At 41.5% G+C, this 12,161-nt stretch overlaps 1 protein-coding gene across 2 annotated transcripts in view; it reads left to right on the forward strand.

Moving 5' to 3' along the window:
* LOC139277131 (neural cell adhesion molecule L1-like protein) overlaps nucleotides 1-12,161 on the forward strand; it is a 759,673-nt gene that overhangs the window by 681,267 nt on the left and 66,245 nt on the right. For both annotated transcript variants that reach the window (XM_070895152.1, XM_070895153.1), the window contains exon 23: nucleotides 7,309-7,488. In XM_070895152.1, the coding sequence (XP_070751253.1) occupies nucleotides 7,309-7,488 (180 nt within the window). The remainder of the gene's footprint in view (nucleotides 1-7,308; nucleotides 7,489-12,161) is intronic.

Below are 12,161 nucleotides of genomic sequence, written 5' to 3' on the forward strand. Positions count from 1 at the left end.
CTGCTTTTACCAGCGTAAGAGTTTTAAAAAAATAGAAAAATAAAATTTATCAATAATTTATACATTTAAAAATATGTGAAATAAGGTACGTTTATTTTTAACCCCTTTAAAACATATACATTTATTTTTAAAATGTTTTTTAAATATTTAATTAAATGCCATTTTAATTAATTTTAAATATGTGATTTTTATTTTATTTATTTGATGTGTAGATGTGCTTTTTAGGTACTCCCATTCATAATGATGGGGTTTCCTGTATATACGGAATTCCCACAAGCATGAATGGAGATTCCCTCCTGTCATTCGTTGGGCCAGCCCTCATGGTCCCGGGGAGGCTTGTGAACGCCTCTGCACCGGGATACTTGAGCCTCTACCCGCGCATACCCGGAGAGGCCCAGGACCACGAGTCTTCATCCCTCCCGGATCGCCAGGTACGCGGGCATTTTATTTGTGGATCGGAGGCATTTCCCCGCGGGAAGCCTCCGACCGAAACTTCAGGGCTATTTTAATGACTCCATGTTGCAATTAGTTTACTGAAGATTGGCCTTTTTATTCTATGGACTGCAACCGCTGGAGGGAGATTCATCTGTTTGCAGTCAGCTATGCTCCAAAAATGTAAAAGCACATGGATATCTTCAATAGAAAAAGGGATTCTGCCGAGGATCACGGGGTGATGGGCCATGGGGGGGGGGGCCAGAGGAGCAAAGTAGGGGGAGTCTGCGGAAGATCGGGACCGGGAGGACGATGGGGAAGGCCGGAGGTGCAGGAGGGGAGGTCTCCTGGAGGGATCGGAAGCCTGGGGTCAGCAGGAGGCCTGAGGGGAGGTGATCAGAGGCCTTGTGAGGGGGTCACCGATCGCGGGGCCTGGGTTAGGCAGGGACCCTGGATTCAGGAGGTAGGTGTAACTGCCGGGTATTACAGGTTGTGTGAAACCCAACCAGCCACAGTTAAAAACAAAATGGAGGTTAAAGTAGTCGCTTCCAGTCTCATTAAAATATTTAAATTGATGCCCCGCCTCCTGGCAGTGGATTGGCTGCCCGCTCTCGTCCCGCCTCCGTTAAAACCAGAAGTGGCGGGTTGGAGGTGGTTCAGGTGGTATGATTCTGATTTTGAACAATTGAACCACCGCACGCTTCTAACTAGCCCGTTTTTTATTTCGGTTAAAATTCCCCCTTTGTTGACTCAGAATCCCAGCCATGCTATTGATATAGCTGGGCACTTTCACTCCCGAGCTACATAGATTTAAAAAAAATACACCTGACAATTATCTTTTGTTAGCGGCCACAGGAGCCGCTGAAGAATCGATAACAGATTTAATAAAGTGGTTCTTAAACAGGTGGTAGGCTCCTCGTTAACACATTTTTGGGGCTTAACGCCGGTCCGCCCAGAATGCTGAAAATACGGTACCCATGAATTCAGCAGTGGGACCTCCACCTCAGGCTGTCCCACTGCTAATTTGGTATGCTATTGCATCCACAATAATGGTGCACGCATACAAATTTCTAGCCCATAAGTTATTTAACTTCATCTATCAATTTTCAGCCAATGTTTGACGGACTGTTGTAAGATATCAGTCATGCATTCAATGTATAAACTGTAATTTCATAGGACTGTAGAAATGAGTAACTTGTTGAAGTTATTCCATGTTGCTGCTATTCTCGTGCAGTATGGCAAACAGGGCATTAAAGTATTGAAAAATGAAATGACATTACTAATTGTTGTTATTCGGTTCAAAGTCTAGGCAAAAATCTACGATTACCACCATCAACTCTAACATCAATTGTGCATATTGATATATTGATGTGGCTGTATGTAATCTGGCTGTATGACATGCCTAGAAATGCTGCTGTTTGTATCTGTAAATTCCAGAATGCGATGTATGTCTGTTTGGTCCCAACAATCATGAAGGAAGAACAACATCTAATGCCAGCCATTTTGTGGGTTGTATTTGGAGAATAGACGCAAAACAAATAGAACTTAAGCATTTAGAGGCCATTTACTGATTTTCCACTTCCAACAGGGAGCCACACCTACTGGCTGCACTTGTTTGAAATTGTGGGTGTGTGCTGTGCGCTATTTTAATTAATGCAATATCATCATCATCATAGGCAGTCCCTCGGAATCGAGGAAGACTTGCTTCCACTCTTAGAATGAGTCCTTAGGTGGCTGAACAGTCCAATACGAGAACCACAGTCTCTGTCACAGGTGGGACAGATAGTCGTTGAGGGTAAGGGAGGGTGGGACAGGTTTGCCGCACGCTCTTTCCGCTGCCTGCGCTTGATTTCTGCATGCTCTCAGTGATGAGACTCGAGGTGCTCAGCGCCCTCCTGGATGCACTTCCTCCACTTAGGGCAGTCTTTGGCCAGGGACTCACAGGTGTCGGTGGGGATGTTGCACTCTATCAGGGAGGGTGTCCTTGTAACGTTTCCTCTGCCCACCTTTGGCTCGTTGACCATGAAGGAGTTCCAAGTAGAGCGCTTGCTTTGGAAGTCTCGTGTTGGGCATGCTGACAATGTGGCCTGCCCAGCGGAGCTGGTCAAGTGTGGTCAGTGCTTCAATGCTGGGGATGTTGGCCCACCCAGCGGAGCTGATCGAGTGTTCTGCTGGCAAAAGAGGCAATCTGTCTTCACCGCTGCCTTGCTCCAGAGAATGTACTGCAGTCTGGGAGGGTGTAGCAACTGCATGATGTGCACTGATGCTTTAATCCAGCACCCTTAATTTGTGAGTAAAGAATGGCATTTTAGGGATTTATAAATAGAGGCACAGAGTACGAGATCAAAGATGTAATGATACATTTGTAGAAGTCAATGAGTAGGTCACAGTCAGAGTACTGTGGCAGTTCTGCATGTCCCATTACAGAAAAGACTTTGGGCTGGAAATTCACTAATCTTGTGCCCGTTTGTTCGGCGACAGTTCGCTGTTTTTGGTGAAAAACGGCAGTTTCGCCGAAGTCTTGCCCCGGCGATTTTGAAAAGCGGACCGCCGCCGTGCAAGACTGGAAATATCACTATCGCCGTAGTTTGGACTTTTGGCACACCCATATTCTGGGTGACAAAAACCGCCCGAAAAAAACCTGCGTTGCAGCCCCAAAAACAGCGGTAGGTAAGCAGACCTACAAAAAAGGTAAGTTAAAGTTTTTATTTTTTAATTCTTTTTCAGCGATTCAATAGTAATGTGTCTTGTGAATGTTTTGTGATTTTGTTATTTTTTTGTATTTTTGCAATTGCTTTTTGTGATTTCCCCTGACCCAAGGCGCCTCTCTCCCAGAGGTAGTCGGCCTCGGACTAAAGTTGGCAAGGACTGCGGTTTCTGCCACGAATCCTCGTACACCGCCGATTTTTACCTCTGGGCACATTTTGTGACGGAACTTAGGCCTTTAAAGAATGGCGGTGTGATTAGCAGCATTTTTGGCGAAACACGAATTTCTAGCCCATTAAATCCATAGCGAACATAGATCTACCAGAATGATACCAGGAATGGGAAACTGTCATTGTGAGGAGAGGTTTGAGTAGAATAAGAGATTTAATAGAGGGTTGTAAGATCATGCTGGATTTTGATCGGATGAATAGGGAAAAAATTCCCTCTGGTTCGCGAGTCATGAATTTAAAATTGTCATGAGAGAAATGTATTTTTAGAATGCTTTGCCGCAGGGAGTGGTTCCGGCAGAGTTTATTGCATCTTTTAAAGGAAAAGTGGATAAATTTGAAGCCACAGAAGAGGCAGGGCTCTGCGAAGGGAGTTAGCGCAGACAGGAATGGCAGCCTTGTAAACTTCTGTGGGCTAGTGTTTCCTCTCAAATCGCCCAGTTACCACCCAGATAGTGCCACACGGTATTCGATACTGTCTGCCCATATATTACCGTTTACCACCGGATCTTAATACCGTCCTGAAAAAGCAGGTCTTACTGGATCTTAAGTGGATGTTAAGTGGGTGGTATGGACAGAGATCTGACAGGTTTGTTTGATATCACACAGATCGTTATAGTTCTCCAGTTTGATGTATATTTAAATGGATTTTTGTATTTTCTATTGTTAGGCAATAATATAAATGGTCTAATAAAGCCTTATTTACTCCTTTAGTCTCTCTCACCCCCCAGTCTCTCTTCCCCCCACCCCCTGCCAGTTTCACTTTCCCTCCCCCACCCCTCTGTCTCTCCCCCCGCCCCCCAGTATCTCTCCCCCCCCTCCCACTCCCCCCTTCCAGGCTCTCTCCCTCTGACCCCCCCCCGCAGTCTGCCTCGCCCCCTACAGTGATCTCACACCCCCCCCCCACACAGTGACCCCCCACCCACAGTGATCTCAGGCCTCTCGTCGGTGCCTCTCTTGCGGGGGGGCAGAGCTTGACAGCCGCCCGCGCACGTGCACCACTCGGCAGCCGAAGATTCCCGAGTCGATCGGCCTGCTCTGCCGCACACCGCCCGGCTGCACTTCGCTCCCGTGTCGCTTCGCCGCCGCCGACATGAAGCATCCGAAAACCACGGGAGCGCAGCAGGGGCATTCCGGCTGTTGAACATGACACAACTGCCGCAACACTGCTAAGGATCGGGCGGAGCGATTTAACAGGACAATCCAGCCCTGTGGTTCTGTGTGTACATTTTGGTTTTGCACCAGCAGTGGGAAGCCATGCCTGTTGCTAGTGCATATCGGGAATTTGGGCACATGCTGCCTGTGGTTTTCCAAACCTTTAAGTTAATGGTCAGAAAATCATGTGAACAATGCACCCAAATTTCCAAAATGCACTCCGCTTCAAGTGTGAAGCCTTCATTGAAGATTATGGGTGTTTAAAAATAAATCTTTTGCTTTTCCCTCTGCTATCAATTATGTATCACTAACCACGAGAATCTCCGGGCTCACCATATGAAGCAATATATCTGAGAATTCAGTTTTCTTCAGCTTTTTACTCCATAGGTGCAATCAATCCAAATGATTTCCTTTGAACGCAAATTTATCTTTACTCAGAATAAAAACGATTACAGCTCAGCGTGGAACTGTGTCACACAGACCAAGAAAGTTCCAGGCTTAATCCCCAGAATTTGCAGAATTAGTTGCTCTGAGCCAAAGTAGTGATGATGCACCACAATTGGCCTCAGGGGCTCTGCTCCTCATTGCTATCCATGTTCCCCTGTTGGAAAGTGATGTAAGAATGTAGACTTACAAGAGTTTGGGCATTGCAACAGTTTTTGCTAAAAGTGCTGTTCTGCAAAATACACTGCTTTTGAACTGTCTGTAGATGCCAGGCAAGTTCAGTATCACAAGTGTCCTTGTTATTGCAAAAACAAATTGTTATTGCTGGAAGACAGGGAGTAACAGTGTGAGGCTTGAAGCTGTCTATCGAGATATCTCTTATCTCTTGCAATGTGAGCAGGACTGTATAGAATACCTTTGATATTTGTTGAAGTATAATCTGTTGTTCATTATTAAACTTTGCTAGCTTGCAATTGAATATTAAGTTTGCTAGCCATTAGTTTTATTGTTGTGTATGGAGAAAGAGTCAGACTGAACACTGTGAGCTCAAAGTAAAGTGTGACCTTAGTCTTTTATAGCAGATCTCCAGAGTGCCTCTCCAGCCTGTGAAGCCTCCTTAAATACCTGTGCCCCCAAGGGATTATGGGATCCCTTGGGACTCCAGGGGATGAGCCCTCTCGTGGCTGTACAGAGCAAATACAAGTTTACAGAAACAACATTTATTACTTTCGTTTTAGTTCTCCTCTAATAGAATGAAGGAAATGCATGTTGAACTTGGGTTTTATTTACAGTTAGAACTCTGATTGTTGCCAATGTTCATGGGTTGCGTCATCAATGAGAAACCAGAAAAAGCTTGTGCTAAGACTAAAAGCAGATAAGGCCTGTGCCCAGACACAGAACTTGCTATGCCTATGATTGGATGGATTTTTCAGTGCTTACAGTTTTTGGGATATATTGGAAGGGGTTTGGGTCATTCTCAGTGTGGAAGGGTCAAGGTGGATGCCAGACAAGTATACAAGCCGATGTGAATGGGCCACAGAGCAAAGTACTTCTCACTTGTTCCCTGTAAACTGCTGCTTAAATTCTCGAATGTATTAATTCTCACTTATGCTTAAATAAAAATCATAACTGTTACCAATATGGGATCAGCTTCAAACTGTGCACATTTAGGAAGAATGACCACTGAGAAGTGGTAGGTAGAACATGGGCCAACAAACCTTCAGAGAGAAAGAGCAGATTCAGGACTATCCTAATATTAATTAGGAAGCTACTTTATCATGTAAATTCAATGAGGTGAGCTGACATAAATTCTCACTCGAACAGCTCCCCTTTTCATGAGGTTAACGGATGAGCGGTGCAAATTGTTCAGCAATTTGTGGTGATTCGCAACTCACAGGGTGTCTTTTCCTCACCACAAATTGCTGTAGGAGTTACACTGTAATAAACTTGGGGTATTTTCCCAGCAAATTCTGGGCCATCATGTGTCCTTCACAACAGCAGTTTATCTCCTTCTGACTCTTTAAATCACCATTGTTGCATTCAGCGACTTCCAGCAATTTTGAAATCCTGTTTTACATCGGTGTATCGATGCCTGGGTGCATATCTGCCATAAGTGCTGGGAAGGAAATATATGCCATAATTACCCCTTCATTATAATATTGAAATAAAGCTTCCACCACCTTTCAACAAGAGCTATCTTCAGCAGTGACCACTCTCGCCAAAAAGGTGCATTCTGAGCATTATGGGTAGCGATCATTATCTCTTCGCATATTTGCACCCCATTATACACTAATTAATGGGACATAATAGAGCTGAAAATACAAGCTATACAGTTCAATATCTGTTTCAGCTGCATCGCAGTTGACCTGAAAAGCATTGTATCACACAAGTTGTTCAGCAACATGTGCTGTATAATGACCATGAATGATACAAGGTGCCATTTCATTTCTATGAATTTTTGTGGCCAGACAATTAGTTGGTCACTCTGGATATTGGAATTTGAATTACCACTCACCCCAATTTGAGCTGCTATCAAATTGCATGGTAGTCAGAACTCTAGAAATACACCGAGAATGGAGCAAGAAGATGGTCCTCTATAGTAACTTGCTGCTTTCGGAGAAGGTATGCGTTAACCAACCTGCTGCGAGAGGAAAAGACCAGTATTCTATTTATTATGCATATTTAACAAAAACGTCAAACAGGAGTACATCAAACAAAAGCACGGTTTTCCTGTAGCTATTTATTTACTTCAATTAGTTGTTAAACTAACACAGGAAATTATTTTCTTTGTATCTTCCGGATACAGACTCTGAACTACATAATGACGACATCTTTTATTTTACAGTTAACGACACAGAAGAAATTGGTGCCCTGAATACTATTAATATTACGGACCCTAATACAACCAAGATAGTCGTTTCTGACCTAGACACCAGCAGCAAATATAAGTTCTACCTGAGCGCTTACACCAAAGCTGGACCTGGGAAACTTATGACAGAAGAAGGGACAACAGTTATGAAAGGAGGTAAGACAACTATGTTTGCAAATTGGAATCTGTAGTAAATAAGTGATTATTGCAGAATATGCCTGTATTGAATTCAAGGATCTTTGAACTGCTCGTTATTGAATTCATAAAAATCTCTGTTGCTCATCAACTATTAATCTTTGTGCATAATTTAGAGCAGCTGTTTGTGATAATGCATTCGCTGTATACTGAACAATAAGGTTTTTTTTATTTGTTTCACTCATTTTAGTCGGTCTTTCATTTCATAAAAAATGGCAAATGAAAATGGATAAATTAGAGGCACAACAATAAACTAAAATTCTGTAAAACTTTATATATAGAATATAACTGTGAAAAATCTGTTCCGTATTAAATTCCAAATTCTAACCAGCAATTACAAGAATATATTCTGTAAATTATTGTATTTAATGGTAGTATTTTTTAATCTGTGTGCAATCACAACCATTCTGCAACCTACATGCGTACCACCAATCATCATCATCGGCAGCTCCTCGCAATACTAAACAACAACCGCCTCAGAACTTTGATTGCATAATGCAATTAGGTTGTGGAACAATGAGTCATTTGTATTCGGATTCACAATAGAGGAAAAACAAGCAGTACAACAGAACCTAACATCACTCGTGGGTCGGATCTTTGTGGATGTAATATAAGGCAGAAAAAATGGTAATGATGGAAATAATGTGACTTAACATAGACAAATCTCCAAGAACTGAAGGTTTCCACCCCAGGGTATTGAAAGAAATACGTGAGGAAATTGCAGACGCATTAGTCATAATTTTCCACAGTTCTCTAGATTCAGAAATTGCGCAGTTGGATTGGAAAATTGTAAATGTCACGTCATTATTTAAGAAGGAAGGGAGGAGGAAACCCAATAACCACAAACCTGTCAGTTTAAAATCAAATGATGGGACAGTCACTGGAATCAATCATTGGAGATGGAATGAGTGAGCACTTGAGCATGTAAGAGCTGATCACAGAGAGTCAGCATGGATCTGTGAAGGGTACGTCATGGCTGACTAATCTAACTTAATTTTTTGAGGAGGTCATTAACTGGTAGTGGATAGGGGAGTATGGATGTTGTTTTCATAGACGTCCAGAGAACAAGGTTCTGCACAAGAGATTATCAGAAATGAGAGCGAATGGAATTGGACGCAACCTTGTGACATGGGTTGGTAATTGTTTGGTAGGTCGCACACAGAGAGTATGGATACAGATTCGTTGTCTGATTGGCAGGATGTGACCAGTGGTGTTTCCTGGGGATCTGTACAGGGGCCTCTGCTTTCACCACACATATTAATGACTTGAATAAAGGAATAGAGAGTTGGATATCCAAGTTTGCAGATAACACTAAGTTAGATAACAGACAGTCAACTGAGTGGACTGGAGCAGGCTGTTGCAAAGACAGACTAAGTGAGTGGGAAAAACTATGGTAGAGGGAGTTCAATCTGGGCAAGTGTGCACTGTACAAGGTGATGTACTGTGCATCTGAGAAAGACAAATCAGAATATTTTCTCAATGGTGAGAGGCTAGGAGCTGTGGAGAAGCAATGGGTGTCCAAATCACTAAAAGCTACAAAAAGAATCCAAAAGTACACTGTAATGTGGGCCTTTATCTCCAGGGATTGGAATTCAGAAGTGACAAAGTTATGCTTCATTTGTACAGAGCCTTGGTCAGACACTATCTGGAGTACAGCGTTCAGTTTTGGGCAGCAAATGTCTGGTAAGGTCTATTGATCTTGGAAGGAGTACAGTACATATTCATCAGAATTATATAAGGGCTTAAAGGGTTCAATTATGAGGATAGATTGCATAAACTTGGCTTGTAATCTCATGAGTTTAAGGGCAATCTAATTGAGGTGTTCAAATGATAAAGGAATTCAATAGGGTAGTTACAGAAAAATTATTTAAATGGTGGGGGAGTTAAGAACAAGATGGCATAATCTTAAAATTAGAGCTAAGCTATTTAAGATTGCAGTCAAAAAGCATTTTTTCACACAAGGCTAGTGGAAACCTGAATCGCGCTTCCCAAAAGGTTGTAGATGCTGGGTCAATTGAAATTTACAAGACTGAGATTGGTAATGGTATCAATGGATATGGGTCGAAGATGGGTATTTGAAGTTGAGGTACAGATCAGTCATTATCTAATTGAGTGGCAGGACAGACTGAAGGGGCTGAATGGCCTACTCCTGCTCCTATGCTGTACTGGGATGAAGTGTCTTGCCATACAAGGGAAACAAAATATTACTGACTGTAATAAATGATGGAAAAAAAATGATATGTTGGAAAATGTACGATAATTCAATGTCACATTCAAGCAGTGCTTGATACTTTAATGCGTGTTGTGAGGTACATTGAATGCCTTTTAAATTAGTTTACTACTGAACCATCATTAAATTATAGCAAATCAAAGAGTATATTAGGCTGAAAACTGAATGTCTTCCATACTTCTGCTGGAGTAATACAGCTATACTTTGGAATATGATGATCTACTTTTAGGGCATGCTGCTTTGAGTGAACATGATCCCTTGGGATATGCTACATTCAACAGCAACCAGTATAGCAAAACGTTACATAGATAATTTTACATCAGAAATGTAAGGGTTGTAAAGTAATCAAGCTGCAGCTTGAGTTTATTTAAAAATTGAGTGAAACAACTTCAAACTCCTGTTCATTAATTGGAAGAAAGATTTGCCAGCAACCTTCAAAAGAATATTCCCAAGTAATTACTAAATAGAGAATGGTGTGAATTTCTGCTCTTCCTTATTAGTCTGATAATTCTCTCCTGCTGGAATCATTACTTACAGTACCACTATATTTAATTATCTGGATCAAACATTCAACCTTAATGTATGAACTTTCATTATTCTGTACCCAGCCGAGTTAAGCAGCTTATATGAACCAAGCTAATTCCAGGTCCAACACTTGATGTGCTAGGTTATTTCAAGTGGCTTGTTCAGCAGCAAAGCAAAATCAGATAATTTGTTGGAATTACATTTTTAGCTGTTACACTAAAGCAGCAGCTATTTTGTCAAATGCTGTTTTTCTCCGTCCAAATTAAAATACTGCATGTTCGAATATATAAAATATGCATACATCTAATTCTATAAGGTGATCTATAATATTGTTTCCATGCTGTTGCTTCTGTCTATGTTAATGGGAGTTGGATGCAGTGTTTCATGTTGAACATTTATAACCAATAGGCCATGATTTCTTGGTTCATTTAAGACTGAACATAAAGCATTTAATATATTTTTATCATCTTTACTATAGTTTCGTAAATTCTAATGACTATTTCATTCTCCTTCAGCACTAAAGAAATACTGTTGCACATTAGAATAAATGGCATAGAACATTCCAGATGAGATTTTGAAGATTAAGCCTTTGTTCCAGTTAAATAAATGTGAAACCAAAAGCATATCCATTATTTGAAATACCATATCATTTTAAAACTGATAAATGGCAATTATGTAAATGTCTTCAACTCACGATGTAACAAAGGCCTCTACAGTTGTAGGAAACAGGACTGGAAAAGTGAATCTGATGAGCAAAGCACCTTTGGTTCATCTGCTTCTTTTGATCAAAAATAGGCAAAAATACATCAAAGCCAATGTCACATCACGAAAATAATAATGTCTCTATTGCAAACCAATAAATAAGACAAATTTTAAAAAAGCCAATCACCTTAAGTTAAGCAAATGTTGCACCCGTGTTCAAAAAAGGTTGTAAGGATAAACCCAGCAACTACAGGCCGGTCTGTTTAACCTCGGTAGTGGGGAAATTTTTAGAAACGATAATCAGGGACAAAATTAACAGTTATTTGGATAGATGTGGATTCATTAAGGAAAGCCAGCACGGATTTGTTAAAGGCAAATCGTGTTAAAACAACTTGATTGAGTTTTTTGATGAGGTAACAGAGAGGGTTGATGAAGGTAATGTGGTTGACGTAGTATGCATGGATTTCCAAAAGGCGTTCGACAAAGTGCCACATAATAGGCTTGCCAGAAAAATTGAAGCCCATGGAATAAAAGGGACAGTGGCAGCATGGATACGGAATTGGCTCAGTGACAGGAAACAGAGAGTCGTGATGAACGGTTATTTTTGGAATGGAGGAAGGTATACAGTGGTGTTCCCCAGGGGTCGGGACTGGGACCACTGCTTTTCTTGATATACATTAATGATTTGGACATGGGTGTACAAAGCACAATGTCAAAATTTTCAGATGACACAAAACTTGGAAGCAAAGTGAACAGTGAGGAGGATAGTGATAGACTTCAGAAAGACATAGACTGGCTGGGGGAATGGGCGGACATGTGGCAGGTGAAATTTAATGCAGAAAAGTGCAAAGTGATACATTTTGGTAGAAAGAATGAGGAGAGGAAATATAAACTAAAGGGTACAATCCTAAAGGGGGTGCATGAACAGAGAGAACTTGGATTATGTGTGCATAAATTATTGAAGGAAGCAGGGCAAGTTGAGAAAGCAGTTAAAAAGGCTTACGGGATTCTGGGCTTCATAAGTAGAGGTACAGAGTACAAAAGTGTGTAAATTATGATGAACCTTAATAAAACACTGGTTCGGCCCCAACTGTAGTATTGTGTCCAATTCTGGGCACTGCACTTTAGGAAGGATGTGAAGGCCTTAGAGAGGATGCAGAAAAGATTTACGAGAATG

Source organism: Pristiophorus japonicus, chromosome 12 (genome assembly GCF_044704955.1).
Source record: "Pristiophorus japonicus isolate sPriJap1 chromosome 12, sPriJap1.hap1, whole genome shotgun sequence".
NCBI lineage: Eukaryota > Metazoa > Chordata > Chondrichthyes > Pristiophoridae > Pristiophorus > Pristiophorus japonicus.